Source organism: Astyanax mexicanus, chromosome 11 (genome assembly GCF_023375975.1).
Source record: "Astyanax mexicanus isolate ESR-SI-001 chromosome 11, AstMex3_surface, whole genome shotgun sequence".
In the NCBI taxonomy this organism is placed as follows: Eukaryota; Metazoa; Chordata; class Actinopteri; order Characiformes; family Acestrorhamphidae; genus Astyanax; species Astyanax mexicanus.
The window spans coordinates 40,207,763-40,224,258 of NC_064418.1; the positions used below are offsets into that span (position 1 = coordinate 40,207,763).

The 16,496-nt window shown below is 37.3% G+C and overlaps 1 protein-coding gene across 1 annotated transcript; it reads left to right on the forward strand.

The window, feature by feature from the left end:
* Positions 1–778: 778 nt before the first annotated feature.
* Positions 779–15,629, forward strand: xrcc5 (X-ray repair complementing defective repair in Chinese hamster cells 5). The gene is made up of 21 exons (XM_007230431.4): positions 779–886; positions 3,050–3,163; positions 3,247–3,430; positions 3,830–3,878; positions 3,979–4,101; positions 4,241–4,423; positions 4,633–4,747; positions 4,889–5,027; positions 5,693–5,805; positions 6,600–6,662; positions 6,845–6,982; positions 7,107–7,197; positions 7,980–8,110; positions 8,418–8,614; positions 8,939–9,023; positions 9,431–9,500; positions 11,343–11,452; positions 13,795–13,891; positions 13,974–14,041; positions 14,715–14,789; positions 15,369–15,629. The coding sequence occupies exons 1-21, from the start codon at positions 869–871 to the stop codon at positions 15,381–15,383; spliced, it is 2,178 nt and encodes a 725-aa protein (XP_007230493.2). The 5' UTR covers positions 779–868; the 3' UTR covers positions 15,384–15,629.
* Positions 15,630–16,496: the final 867 nt, after the last annotated feature.

Genomic DNA, 16,496 nt, shown 5'->3' on the forward strand with positions numbered 1-16,496 from the left:
CAATCAGATTTTTAGTAAAGTTTTTTTCTGAATTTTCCATTTTATATCTTGTAACCAGAGACTGTGAAAAAAGATGGACGTCGTGTCTCCGTTCCCATTCATTCAATGAAAATGAAGCCATGTTGGCAATTCTGATACCCGAGTCTGCGCAGTAGAGACCAGAGGAGGGAGAAAGAATGTGGAGAGACAGCCTACTCATTTAAATAACCCTGCCCCTAAGGGGTTCCTCGAGGTCACAGGCTGCAGAGCGGAGCGGAGCTGACGGTCTGTTATTGGTCCCGCCGCTAACCAGCCCTTTTACAATAACCACACCTTTTTTGAATATAAAAATTGGACAATATAAGCAGAGGTTACTCTAGCTGCTGCATTTAAATAAAGGAGGTATAATTACAGTATATTGGAAAAAAAACGTGATTGAAAGTTGTCTGTTTTGCCATTGAAACCTATGGGAATGGGTGGGGTTATACAGCTTTCTGAAACCGAACAGCAGGGGGCGCCCGACCTGTGGTGGCTTCACTTTTGAGAGATGATACTCTGTCCAGATAAACACAGTCTATGCTTGTAACAAAAGTTATTTGGCTTATGCCATCAGATAGAATCCAAAATTTATGAAAGGCTGAAATAAAAAACTAGAAAAAAATCTTCTTTATTATACCGAATTGAAAAAAAAAATTAAACTTTATACCCAATTTTCTCATTTTAAATTTAGCTTGAAACGTTTAGAAAATGGAACTGCTAAACGTTACACTGACCGACATGCCTTGGTAGAGCAGACTTAGTAGACTGTAGGTGGGAACGTCTCGGGAGGAACTTTGCGTGCGGTGCCTGCGTGTTCACTCCGGACCCATAACAGTGTATAACCGGCGGGATGGCGAGAGCGTCTAAGGTAATTGATAAAGTAAACTATTAATACATCTTTATTAGTCGGATTAATAAGTACAGCTATCATATAGGAAACATGGTAACAGGTGTACAGATCCATCAGTGCGCTGTTTCTGTATGAAACGGAGTCAGAAAGGCGCCAGAACTGATATTACTGCGCTCAGCCTCTGCTCTGCCTGTTTAACTTAACTTTACTTACATTAAACTAGTTAAACCAGCACAGAGCAGCTTCATAATTTATAGTTTAAATAATTACAAAATCAGTGTAAATCTCGTTTTTTTCTGCATTGGATTATCATAAAATTAATTATGCTAACATAAGACATTTTCATTATTTTTAAACTAGTTTTTAAGGTGGACTTGAGATCTGAACATCTTAAAACCTTTTTTCTCTATAATTAACTCTCATGATACTATTTTTGGTTTGTTTAGATGAAAAAAAATCACATTTAAGCGTTTTGCTTCAGTTTAGGTTTGTTGTCTGCTTTTTTCTGTTGTCAAATATTTTGTCTCTCTTTAATATGTAGGTTATTTGTGTTAGTTTACAAAACATCAAATCTAGGTTTTAGCTACATTTTTGTAAATTATTTTAATGAACGATTTAAAGATGACAATTGGTGTGCTTTTAAACTTAACCCTTTCAGAACTGAATTATCTTCAGTGATGGGGAAAAATGTAAGAATGCTTTTTTCTTTCTGTAGTGCACAGAAAAGAAGACTAATATTCTACCATAAAATCTATACAGCAAAATATTGATAATTTTTTTCATTGCATTGGAAGCATGTGTGTAATATTTAATTTTTTATATTGACCTTTTTATTTCATAAACAGTAAAAAAAAAAAAAAAGTGTTCTGAATCACAGAAAATTAATGAATAATAGCTGTTAATTTGCTTCAATGGCTCTAGTACTACTGTTTTTCCAGTGAAGTGGATGGGACCAAGCTACTGATGCAATAGTGTTACATGCGACAAAAAAAAAAAAATAAAGAAAATACATGACGTCCGCTGTAATGGAGGCAGGGTCTGAAAGTTTAAGCTATGTGTTATTACACAATTTGGATACTAGTAATTTTGCTATTTTGTTCAGATTTAATTAATTAGTAGCTACTCCTTACTCCTTACTCTCTATAAACCAGATGCTTATTTTTTTATATAAAAATGTGAATGGTTTAGGATATAGTATTTTTTAAGTTAAACATTATTTTAGTGGACTACAAACCCGGACATGTTTCAACTTGTCCTCTCACTCTCTGGTAAACTATGTGGCACCACCTAGTGTTGGAAATTGGATATTTTCGTATACATTATTTTCCTCCTGAGGGATCTAATGACACTAATAAATAAATATCAGGTTGTTAGCTGTGATTTGAAAATCTAGAGTTCACACAGAAAATTGCTTTGCAATTTAGACATTCTAAGTTTATACAGGTGGCATTTTTTAGCCCTTTTAGCTGATTACCTGCCTCTGTAAAGAGTGTTTCATAAAGTACCAGTCAAAGGTTTGGACACCTCTTCTCAGTAAGTGTTTTTTTTTTCATTTATTTAATGTATTAATCTACATTGTAAATAAAATAAAATAAAACAAAACGTATTAATAATATTTATTAAATATAATAAATAAAATATAATAAATAAAATAAAAATATTTAGGGACACAAATGGAATCACGTAGTACAGTAAACAGTAAATACAAATATTGTTTGGCCTCCACTATCCTCTGATCTAAACCTGATCAACTGAGATGGTGATTTGGGATGAGCTGGAGCTTCACAGCATGAAGGAAAAGCAGCAACTATTGTTCAGCACCTCCAGAAACTCTTTCAAGTTGCTGAGAAAACTATTCCAGGTGCCTTTACTTCATAAAGACACTGAAAAAATATCTGTCCTCAAAGCTAAATGTGGTACTTTGAAGAATCTAAAGTATAAAACATATTATGATTTGTTTAACACCTTTTTTTTGTACAAAATAATTCTACATGTGTTTCTGCATTGCTTTAATGTCTTCAATATTAAAGGTGTTCAAACTTTTGAGTGGTACTGTATATTACTCTGATATGATTTTTTTTTAATTATGCTGACATTTCTCACGCAACTGTCAAATACATATTTTAACTGTGTTTCACTATAGTCTCTCTCTCCCTCTCTCTTTGTCTCTTGTCTCTGTAGTCTGCTTTGGTGCTTTGCATGGATGTGGGGTTCTCCATGAGCAACTCGGCTCCTGGTCAGGAACCCCCGTTTGATCAGGCTAAGAAGGTCATACAGAAATTCATTCAGCGGCAGGTATGTTAATGTATTTTAATTTTATAAATCTTATACTCACAGTCTGTAGAGGGAATCTGAGCATTGCTTTACAACTATTACAGGTTTTTGCTGAAAACAAGGATGAGTTGGCTCTGGTCCTATTTGGAACAGATAACACAAAGAATCCCCTGGCCCAGGATGGCCAGTACCAGAACATCTCCATACACCGACATCTGATGATGCCAGACTTTAATCTGTTAGAGGAAATTGAGAATGAGCTGCATCCGGGCAGCCAGCATGCAGACTGTATCCTTTCTGAAATCAAACAGAGGTTTCTTAGGGGATTTGAATGTGAATGTTACATTTTAAGGGTCCATTGAAATCAAAAGATAAAGCATAGTGATCTACATGGCTGAAAAATATGACAAAAAATCTCATATCTCTAAATGTTTAAGAAAAAAATCATAATATACAATAGGACTTGATGAAAACAATAAAAAGTGTAACATTTACGTATTAGTGTTTGTCACACCAAAACACATAATGAAGTATAATTAAAACTGTAAATATACATCTGTGTATATGACTAATATATATTTTAAATAATTAACATTAGATTAATATGTTTAGTACCAATAGGGCCTATATGGTATTTCACTGATAAACCATCAGAATGTATTAAATCCTTGACTCTGTGGCTAACAGGGCTTGATGCACTCGTTGTTTGTATGGATCTTCTGCAAAAAGAAACCATGTACGGCTGTTTAATACTGTTTAATCTCTCCACCATCAAATAACTGCTTCTATTATTATATAATGAGACTCCTGATTTTTGGATGCTGTGCTGTTTTCAGGGGAAAGAAGTATGAGAGGCTGAATATCGTTCTGCTCACTGACCTCAACACCCCAAGCTGTGCTGATCAACTGGACGTAATCATAAACAACTTGAAGAAAGCTGGCATTACTCTGCAGTTCTTGTGAGAGTCTTTTTTTTTTAAAGAGTCAGCACAGAAATTCTATCTGCATCAATGCATATTTTAATTCACTCTGACTCACTGATGCTTAAATTAGAAATCTAAGTTGGCATCTTGGTTTGTTTATTTGTTTGCTCTGTAGTCTGCCATTTCCTGTGGATGCTGATGAAGGAGATGATGGAGGCCGAGGAGATGGGGCAGGTCCAAGACATCCACCCCAGGGGAAAGGCCTGAGTAGGGAACAGAAGCAGGGTCTGGAGATGGTCAAGCAAGTCATGTCCTCTCTGGATGAGGAGGATGGCCTTGATGAGGTCTACACCTTCAGGTAAAGAGCACTAAGAAAACATTAGAAAACATTAGAACTGTGGTGAAGCTTTTGGCTGGAAAATTTTGTTAACCAAGCTGGATTCTCTGGAGGAATTCCATTCATTTTTTGTTTAGAGTATAAATATTAAAAATATAAGTATTAGTTTTTTTTTTTCTGGACATTCTTTATTGATCTTGAGCCTGATGTGTGTTGTGTCTGTTGAGCAGTAATGCTGTGGAGAGGCTGTCCATGTTTAAACGCATTGAACGACGGCCTATGGCCTGGCCCTGTCAGCTCACCATCGGCAGCTCCCTTTCCATACGGATTGTCGGATACAAAGCTGTGAGTTCTGGCCAGATTTTCAGCAGTCTTAAATGCATACACTCACTTAAAAGACTATGCAAGGAAAAGAAAAAGCTCTTAGTTTGTGGTTATAAATTGAACCGTGAAATTATGTGAAGAAATATTTGTTTTATTGTCCAGGTGTGTGAGGAGAAGGTGAAGAAGACCTGGGCTGTGGTGGATGCTGAGAGTCATCAAAAAGATGATGTGAAGAGGGAGACTGTCTACTGCCTCAATGATGACAATGAGACTGAAGTGCAGAAAGATGACACAATTCAAGGTGAGTTCAGGAATTTCTGGGCATCAAGCTCACTGTCTGCTGCTTTGGGTGCTCTAGGATAGTTGGCTATTAAAATTCTTCATGAAATAATTACACTTTTCCCAATTTAGATAAGATTAAAGATGTGGAAATTAAATTAATTGCAGAGTTTACTTTATTATAATTTGAATGGTTTCATTATCATATATCATTGTTATGCATACATTATGAATTTGACTCTTTGTTGTCCCACACCTAACTGACATAGAAATACTGAAATGTACTGGCAGCTTATGATGCTTATGAAATAACCTTTCAGTAACCTATAAATGACTGTTTATTGCTTATGAAAAAAAGTATCCTCAAAAAGCTAATGTTTGTTAATGTAATAAAACACGATGTTTCACTCTGTATTAGAAACATTGTTATGAAAGCTTAATTATGCACTAAAAACGAATTAAGCCACCCTATTAAGTTGTCATATTTTTTAGTTTGTCCATTCCATTTGTTTGTTTGTCTGTCTGTGATTGGTGAAACGGACTTAATCCTTGTCTCTTTCAGTATTTTAACATTTATTATACACTGTAGCATGAATATAAAAACTTGTTTTATTTTTATATTTGTCCCTAATTACTTTAATAAATATAACGCTTATTTTTTGTCTCCCCCTCATCTCCTTTCATCAGGTTTCCGTTATGGTAGTGACATTGTCCCATTCTCTAAAGTCGACCAAGATCAAATGAAGTACAAGTCTGATGGAAAGAGCTTTGCTGTGCTGGGCTTTGCCAAGCAGGAGATGGTTAGTGTTTTACCACTAGATGGAGCGCTTTCTCAGTGAACTAGAATATTCAAGATTAGTGGTCTCCAGTTTTAGGGCAGCTGTAGTGGGTCTGCACATTTTCTCTTTTCCTGTTTATTTTGAGTTGGAATGAATGCAAAAATGTGAAAAAAAATCTTAAAGAACAGAGTTTACAGTTGTACAAAAATTGTCACTGGTTCTTCTAATCTATATATATTTGTCTATAATAGATTTTTCTCATAAGAGATCCTGTTTCTGTATGTTTCCCCTTTTTTGCTTTATTTAGTATATTTAGTAATGTACATTCATTGATTGATCCTTTTATTGCCACTCTTCAATGCTGGTGGTAATTGTGTTTGGTACAACAAGATGTAAATCAACTGTTTTGTAAACAGTACACAACCATGCATTACTGTACAGTACAATAAACAACATTTAATGCAATAAATTCATGAAAAGATGAGCTGTGCATAGTTGTAAAATACATTACTCAGGAAAAAAGGAACCTATATGGAATAGTCTCTCATGTTTACTCATATTTGTGTAACCCTGCTGTAGAGTATTTAGCTAAGCCTCCCCACATCCATTTTAGTACACGTGTTCTGACGTTTGTGCAAATGACAAAAAAAAAAAACAATGAAACACTGAAATGAAATAGAAGTTTTCAGATGATATTATTGTACAGTTGGTAGACATAAAAATAAAATTAGCCCTCCACTGTGTAAGGCATTTTCCAGATGCATAAACCTATACCATATAATTGAAAACCATATGTTTTTTGTTTTTTAATGCAGATTAATCGTCATCATTTCATGGGCTCCCAGGTCATTAAGGTGTTTGCTCCTAGAGAAGATGAGGTGAGAACAACAATGATTTACACAGTAAAAGTATCTGGATCTCTCTGTTCTTGTGCATTAAATGCCATTCCTCACAGATTATTCCTTTTTTTTTGTTGAGATAAATAACTAGTGGGCCTAGTGGGTATCTGTAAACCAGTACTTTATCCTCAGTTCCTGTATTCTTGTTTACGTCTGTTCAGCATGCAGCCGTTGCCCTCTCCGCTCTGATCCGTGCACTGGACAGTCTAAATATGGTGGCTATTGTCCGCTATGCTTATGACCGCCGCAGCAACCCACAAGTTGGAGCTGCTTTTCCCATCATCAAAGAGAAATATGAGGTATGTTTGTATATCAAATATGTATATGTTTACAGTATGATATTGTATATCATACTGTAAATATGTTAACATGTCACACGTTGTTACATTTGGAGTCACATCTTCTGTTCCTTCTGGTTTCCAGTGTCTGATGTACGTCCAGTTGCCATATATGGAAGACCTCCGTCAGTTCACGTTCCCCTCACTGGAGAACAACAAGAAGTTTGCTCCCTCAGGTGAGAATCCCATGATGACCTCAGTGCCATGATGAGCAGCATCTCCAGCTCAACTCATATGTAATATTTAGGTTTGTCTAGTTCTGGGTGATTAAACTTCAAATATAATAAAACTTACCTGAAGTTTTCCTGCACAACACCATTTACAGCTGTGCAAAATATTAATTATGACAGTTTAATACTTGATAAAGGCAATTTTGTTTTGTCAAGTTTTGATTGATTTCTCACAAGGGACCAGTGGCATGTTAAACAAATTAGAAGGTTTATTTTTTTTCTTCTTGAGGGAATTGTATATTATGGGTAATACTGCTCCCTCTATTCAGCAGATGCTGATTTGATTGCCCACCAAATTGCACTTATATCATCATTAAGTGTCAAGAAAACAAAAGCTCAAGCAAGGCTTCTAATTCTCTGTACACCTACCTCAGTAACATGTAAAAGTCACTTTAGATAAGATCATCTGCCAAGAAGGGTGTCGCGCCTCTTTTTTGAAATGCTGCTGATGCACAGCAAAAGTACAGCGACTCGGTTCCGATACATCAGCTCACAGACGCCTTGTGCTGATCGACATCACCCTAGGAGTGATGAGGGGAGAGAGCACCGTCTACCCACGCAGAGAGAGCAAGTCTAATTGTGCTCTCTCAGGGCTCCAGCAGCTGTGAGCAATCTGACCGGGATTATAATGAAATATATATATAATGAAAGTCTTCAACAAGCACATCAGTGCTGGTAATGCTGTCCTAAACCTTTTCATCAATGCACATTTACTTCTCTTTCCCCAGGGTCTCAGCTGTCAGCAGTGGATGCTCTCATTGACTCCATGATGCTGGTGGAGAAGCATGAGGATGGTGAAAAATATGACACCTTTAAAATCAATAGCATCCCCAACCCACAGTTCCAGAGGCTTTTCCAGGTAGGAGGTCCAGAAAGCTTATTTTCATGCTCTCATTTTTTTGCACAAAGTAGCCAGGGGGGTGGAGTAGGAAACTGGTATGCTTGTCTTTTTTTTTTTTTTTTTTTTTTTGTCACAAATGAATTTTAATTATAGCCTGCATTCAAAAATATACAGCGTTAACATTTAGTCAAAAAGCATCTTTTGCATTTATTATTTTTTGTATGGAACACAAATGGCTTGAAGCTCTAATCTCACTTTTCTCAGTACTGACACATTTATTATATTCAGTGCCTCAATAAGTCGTATTTTTGGTCATTACCCCTAGTGCCTACACCATCGGTGTGTGAACCCAGGTACCCCCCTGCCCCCTGTGGACCCATGGCTAAAGAGGATACTAGACCGGCCCCAGGCTGTCTCGGCTCGCTGCCAGGCCCCCCTGCAGGCGATGAAAAAATGTTTCCCCCTGAAGGAGGTGGTGCGGAAGAAGGAGCAGAAGACTAGTGTGGATGTGTTTGGGAGTGGGTAAGAATCTCTCCAGTCAGCAAGAAAGGTGCTGGGCCTAATGTGTGAGAGATGAGTTGCATTGCTAAGCAATTGCTAAGTAATTCAGCTTTAAAGCTCCTTCCTAGTCTAAGGGTGTGTTTCATTTATATTCAGAAAAGCAGTTTGACTGATGTTCTAGACACACAGAGACAAGTCCTAGACTAAACTTAAGGTTTTGAAGGTTTTTTTTTTTTTTTAAGTAGCTTGTGACAACGCTCTTAAAAACGCCTCTAAAAAGTCTTATATGCTTTCATTTGATCTCTGGGTTTAAAAGTCAGTTTGCTGATTTGCCTCTGTCTGCAGTGAGGAGCCAAATGCTAAGAAGCTCAAAATGGATGAAGAGGACAAGTTCAATCTGGCTGAGATTTCAGAGGGAAACATTACCTCGGTGAGAGTTAAAGGAGTAGTAGATATACGGAATGTGTTAGTATTGGTTATTGAAGATCATGTGTGTGTTGATGATAAAAAAATCTGAAATAATACTGAAATACAAAATTTGTCTGGAACCAAATTTTAAAAAAACATTTGCCTAAATACCAAACACTGTTTCTCACAGGTTTATAGAATTTTTGCCAACTTTATTGTTTTTAAATGTATTTCATAATTATTTATTGAATTCTGAACATTGTAACAGCCCAGCAGATAGCTTTTTCTTCTTCTTTCTTTTTTTTTTGGAAATTATTACTATATTAAGAGCTACAAGGTCATGCCCTAATTATACAGTAGTTATGTGACTAATTGAGGAATTTTCTGATGAGGTTGCAAGATCAGACAAGCTAACTTTTTGTGCTGCAGGTTGGAAGTGTGAACCCTGCCAAAGACTTCCGTGCCTTAATCCAGCAGAAAACCATTCCTTTTGGCCAAGGTGAGATTTAAATACACATTTTTAGTCAAGTCAAGTCAAGTCATTATCAACCGCTTCATCCATTAAGGGTCGCGGGGGGGTGCTGGGGCCTATCCCAGCCGGCATCGGGCAGAAGGCAGGATACACCCTGGACAGGCCGCCAATCCATCGCAGGGCAGACAGACACAGACAGACACACAGACACATTCATTCACACACTCACACACTCACACCTAGGGGGCAATTTGTATCCGACATCCAATTAGCCTGAACGTGCCGTCTTTGGACTGTGGGAGGAAACCGGAGCACCCGGAGGGAACCCACGCAGACACGAGGAGAACGTGCAAACTCCACACAGAAAGACCCGGGTCGCCCCACCCGGGAATCGAACCCAGGCCGTCTTGCTGTGAGGTGGAAGTGCTACCCACTGCGCCACCGTGCCGCCCATACACATTTTTATGTCAAACTAATTTATTTATTATTATTTATTAATATTTATTTATTTAAATAATTTATTTTTTATTTATTTATATTGATATATATTTTATATATTGTCAAGAGTATTAAAAAGAGAGAGTAATTATCTCTACTGTCCTGAAAGACATTCAACATCAAAAGAACTGCAGGCCTCACTTGTCTCAGTTAAGTTCTGCATTCATGACTCCATCATAAGAAAGAGACTGGGCAAAAATGACCTGCATGGTAGAGTGCCAAGGTGAAAACCACTACTGAGCAAAAAACATTAAGGCTTGTGCTAATTTTGCCAGAAAACATCTTGATATTCCCCAAGATTTTTGAAAAACTACTTTGTGGGCTGACGAGACAAAAGTTTAAGTTTTTGAAAGGTGTGTGTCCCATTACATCTTGTGTAAAAGTAACACCACATTTCAGAAAAGAACATTGTACCTAGAAATTAAAATATGGTAGTGGTAGTGTGATGGTCTAGTGCTGTTTTGCTCTGTTACAAAAAACCTGGGTTCTGCAACAGGACAATGACCCAAAACACACAAGAAAATCCAAAGTGAAGACTTTGAAATGGCCTAGTCAATGCTCTGACCTGAATCCTATTGAGATGCTGTGGCTTGTGTGCTTGTGACTTTAAAAAGGCGGTTCATGCTGGAAAATCCTTCAGTGTGGCGGAATTACAACAGTTCTGCAAAGAGAGTGGTCCAAAATTCCTCCACAGTGCTGTGAAAGGCTCATTGCAAGTTACTGCCATCACTTGATTGCAGTTGCGATTGCTAAAAGGTGGCCCAACCAGTTATTAGGTTTAGGGGGCGAACACTTTTTCACACAGGGCCATGTAGGTTTGGATTTATTTTTTTTTCTCCCTTGATAATGAAAACCTTCATTTAAAAACTGCATTTTGTGTTTACTTGTGTTGTTCTTGACTAATTCTAATTTTGTTTGATGATTTAACACATTTCAAAGTGACAAACATGCAAAAACAATAAGATCATGAAAGGGACAAACACTTTTTTACACCACTATATAGTGATTTCTTAGTTGGTTTTGCTTCTTTTACCGTTTAATCATGCATCTCATCTAAATAAAGCATTCATAATCACACAACAACAACACCGCGCTGAAACGGATCACAGAAGTTTGGTATTGTACTGTGGGCCTGCTGCCCAGTCTCAATGGAAAAACACGGATGGTCATAAGCGCTGATTCACCAGCGTTATTGCTAGTTGATGAGTCACTAGCTATTGAAATGTATCTCTGCTGATCACAGCTGCTAATCGCCTTCACATTGTGAGCAGAAATAACTGCAATTGTCACCTTTGTCATAATGGTTCAGTTCTGCTGTTTGGCTCCTGTATTTCTGTCCCCATGACTCTCTTTGTTTTGGGCCCTTGACAGCATGTGAGCAGCTGACCCACAGGATGGAGCAGTTGCTGGGCAACAGGAGCACTGACTACTACATGAAGACCATCACCTGCATTCAGGCCTTCAGGGAGCAGTCCGTAAAGGTGAATGCTCAATTAAAGCCCAGTATTCAATTAGAGCTTACATAATGGTCAATTACTGACAGCCAATAACTGAACTGACTCACAGGCTCTCTGGCAGGGAACTAGCATTTAATGCTTAGATGCTCCACAGCTGGACCAACAATTCTGCAGATCCTTAAAATCTTAACAAATATGTTAAACACTGAAGGTTAAATTATTTCAGTTCTACAAATGAAAAATGTTTTTGGACTCACTCTCTATTTTATCAGCGCCACTGAAATAGGAACACTGTAGTCCTTCTATTTTTCTGTATACTTAATTGTCCTCCTTTCATCCTGTTCTTCAGTGGTCAGGACCCCACAGAGAAGCTATTGTTTGGGTTGTGGGTAATTGTAATAAATAGTAATTGCAACAAATGAGCCGTTTCTGAAATGAGCACTCGAGTGAATCACAGGAATTGTTCTTCTGAGTGCACAAAACACTTGGATGTTCCTGTCGACTGTTCAGAGTGTTCTAAACAAAGCACAGATGTTCTCACAGGCTGGCAGATATTTGGCATTTGCACAAGGAGTTCTGTGACTTCTGTGTACTGAAATGTGTTAAAATCACAGTTAATAATCATCACCATGACATTATTCAAAGCTGTTGCTGTGAAACTTTATTACACACCCTTACGAAGATGTATAGATTATGCTAGTTGCTTGTAAAAGAGTCAGTCATTTAAAATGCTATGGTTTTCAAGAGCTAATGATTTAAATGTGTCACTTTTTAAAATAGTATTTAATTTCTCTTAATAAGGACAATTATAAATTAAATTCTGTCACTGTCAAGACCAAAAAACTGTATTGTCAAATTGCGGAACTTGCAGGAAAAGGAAATAAACAAAATGAGATTTATTCCACATCAGTTTAGAATACTTCTATTGGTCTATTCATCTTGATGTTTTACCACAATATAAAGACAGTCAGATTCACTTTATGCCAAACATTAAAAAACACTGTAAATTGGAGATAGAGAACAGGCAGGTTTGTGCCTGTCAGTGACATTACCGGTATTTTACTGTTTGCCTTTGGGTAAAAATAGAAATTATTTACTTGAAATGTTTTCTACCACCTTCCTCAGTGGACTAATAAGATGTTATTATTTATTCATTATGTGCCACATTTTTGTGTCCGCCAGAAGGGGGTATTACATATACATGTGGACACACTGATATTGGATATTAGTTAGGGTGTATTTCAGGCATGGAGGCACAGGGGAGTGAGGGGCGGAAGGGACGACAAAACAAAAAGGGAAATGAAAAACAACAGAAAAGACAAATTCACTGTACATATAAATTAGTTTTGCTCATCAATGTGTTTATCCAAATGCACTCCCTGGCCAAAAAAAAAAAGTTGCCACCTGGATTTAAGTAAGTAAATGATATGGGGTTGATGCTGCAGTTGGTCTGCAGGTCTAGGTTCAGCAACAGTATGTGCTGAAAGAAAGAGGTCAGCTGACTACCTGAATATACTGAATATAGACCAGGTTATTCCATCAATGGATTTTTTCTTTCCTGATGACACGGCCATATTCTAAGATGACAATGCCAGGATTCATGGGGCTGGAATTGTGAAAGAGTAGTTCAGGGAGCATAAGATCATCATTTTCACACATGGATTGAGAGAGTTCACCACAGAGTCCAGATCTTAACCTCATTGAGAATCTTTGGGATGTGCTGGAGAAGGATTTGTGCAGTGGTCAGACTCTACCATCATCAATGCTGCTGCAAGATCCTGGTGAAAAATAATACTGGATTAAAATAAATCCTGTGAGATTGCAGAAGCTTATAGAAGCAATGCCACAGAGAATGTGTGCCCCAGTCAAATCAAAAACCAGTCCAACAAAATATTAGTGTGTGAGACTTTTTTTTTTTTTTTTTTTTTTTTTTGGTGGCCAGGTAGTGTATCTGAAAGTACTTGTGTATGTTGAGTGGAATATTTTTAGTTTCATTGGATTGGATCTGTGCACTCTAAAAATTCCATCTTAACAAAATTTTAATCACTATATCTATCAACTTGCTTTAGCAAAAGCTGTAAGGTCTGAGTAAGTTTTTAGTTGTTTGAACAGGTTAAACTGGTTATTTTTACAGTGTAGGATTGGATCTTGTTAATAATTTGGTGATTAATTGTAAAGCTTGTATCACAGGTGTCTAAACTTTTTTCACAGGAGTCTGATTGTGTGTTTTTTGCTATTGACAATTCTTCCATTTAAAATTTACTGTAGCTACATTAATAACTTTGTGAGTTACATTGTTTTGTGGAACAAAAGAAGACAGATCAGCTCTAAAGCCTATTATTAACATCAGACTCCACACTGTCTAGGTTTCCAATGCAGAACTATTCAACGGGTACATGCAGTCTCTGAAGAGGAGCATTCCAGACCGTAATCTCCAGGATTTCTGGGATCTGCTTGTTCAAGGTTTGTGTAAATATGAGGTTTAAAATTAAAATGGAATGGTTAGCAGTCTACAGTCTGGAATAAAACTGGTCTCTGTTTGCAGATGCTCTAACGTTAATCAGTAAGGACGAGGTGGAGGCCAGCACAGTGACCAAACAGGAGGCTGAGCAGGTACGTTTGGTTAGGTCTGAAAGCTGTTTTCTAGCCTGGGAGCAGTCCAGAGCACTGATCTCTCGTTCTACTAAAACCACCGGTCTAGGGTTTGCTTCAAACTGATTCTGGTGAGGTGTACTGCAGGTGTGAAAGCTGTCCGCTCCCAGTGCTGTGTGTGGGGTCGTACGATTGATTCCTTTTGTAGCCTGACTGCATGAACTTTTGAGTTACTTCCCTTTCCATCAGTACATCGTAAAAAAAAAACACACTTCGATAAGACAGGAGCGAGAGGACAGTAATAAGCTCATTAAATGTAATAAGCTCATTAAAAGCCAGCATATATAAAATCTTATTTTGTTTGTTTGGAGGAGCTCTTGCATGTCATATGTCCTAGAAGCTGTTTGAGTGTTTGTATCCAAGCAAAATAATAAAAATGCAGAAATTTGACGTATGGAATAGTGCAAATAATCAAGAGTGATCTAAATTAGAGTAATCAAAGTTATTGTGTGTGAAAACAAACCAGTGATAATGAGCCCCTCCCCCCAAACTAACCCAAAATCATTCCTGGGTGTGGACTTTTTATTTATTTATTTTTGGGACCAGTGTAAAAACACCCTTAGTGTGTTACTAGTTTTCTAGTTTTCTGCCTTGTTTATGTTACTTTTAACTAAAGGACTTTTTATTTCCTTAGTTTTTGATGTCTGAGGAGAAAAAGGAGGTAGAAGCTGCTCCTGCCCAAGATGACGGAGGAGATGTGGATGATTTGGTAAGTTTGGTCGTTGGTGTTAAGAGTGTGTTTATTTGGGGCGCCGAGTGGTCCAGCAGACTAAAGCGCTGCCACTGTGAGCGGGAGGTCGCAGGTTCGAACCCCGCTCATGCATCAAGCTTTGCCTTCAAGCTGCCGGCGCTCAGAGAGAGCACAATTTGCCCTGCTCCCTCCGGGTGGGTAGATGGCGCTCTCTCCCCACATCACTCCTACGGTGATGTCCGCAGCACAGGGTGTCTGTGAGCTGATGTACCAGAACCGAGCCACTGAGCTTTCCTCCGAGCGTGCTGGCTGCTCGGCAATGCTGCATCAGCAGCAGCTCGAAAAGAAAGAAGCAGTGGCTTATTTCACATGTATCGGAGGAAGCATGTGCTAGTCTTCACCGTTCTGGTGTGGTGGGGCATCACTAGTGATAGAGGGAGTCCTAATGAGTGGGTTGGGTAATTGGCCATGTAAATTGGGAAGGAAATAGGAAAAATTAGAAACAAACAAAAAAGTATGTTTATTCTTAAGATTTATACTGAGATTTTCACACTGTGCTTTCTTTTTTAATTTGTACTTTTTGTTTTCTTTATACAGCTGGACATGATGTGAACATCCGTCAAGCTGTTTGCCTTTTTCCCTTTGTTTTGTCTTAAATTGTCTATTGTCTGGGCACCTGTTGTTTTGTACATTATACATTATTGTACATCACACATACAGTCAGGTATGTACTCGAAAATACTGTTTCTTTATGAATGCATTTTATTGTTTTTGTTTCGGGTGTTTTTTTTTATCTAAACATGTTTACCATATTGAAAAGACAGATAAACAAATAAATAAACAAAAATAATAGGAAAATGTTTGTTCAAATGTGTTTTTTTTTAATATGTATATATTTATTTATTTATTGTTCCCTACTAATGATCGTCCTTTGAAATGTTTTCTTTTCTTCCATCCAGCCATCAGTTTTTGAAGAACATGGACACAGCATTTTTCTTGTTGCTTAGCTTATTACAAACAGGTCACAGTTCATTGCACATGTATAAGAATTGTAGACTTCACAGAATACAGACGAGTATGCGTGTTGTAGTAATATGAGATCGATACTGATTTATTCATCATAATTTTTTGCAGTGTTGCAGATGTGGTTTTGGAAACATTATATCCTTCTTTTACTGCAAAATAATGTACAACCACTTTTTCCTCCTCTTGGAATGAGGGTGCTAAAGTTTCAAATACAGTACCAGTCAAAAGATTGGACACACCCCTTCTCCTTCAGGGATTTTTAAAATTTATTTTCTACTTAGTAGATAAAAAATTCAGTCCAAAAAAGTAGTCTAAAATGTTTGACTGATATTGTATAAACTGCGAGATTTATAATTAAAGTAGATTCATATTTTCATATTTTTACTTTTTCACATATTTGAAATCTAATAGTTGTCAGAGTTGTGCACATTGTGTTAAAATATCAAGCTTAATGGACTTTCACACACAAGAACTTTTTTAAAACTATGGATTAATTGTACTATTCCATATGTCAAATTTCTGCATTTTTATTATTTTGCTTGGATACAAACACTGAAACAGCTTCTATGATACTGATATACTGGCACACCTTGTACCCAGTGGTTCCAGATAAACTGTAGAACTTCTGTCTGTAACCACTGTGATCCCGATCAGGACATGTAGATATGAAAATAAAACTAAATATATCACGGCTTGCCT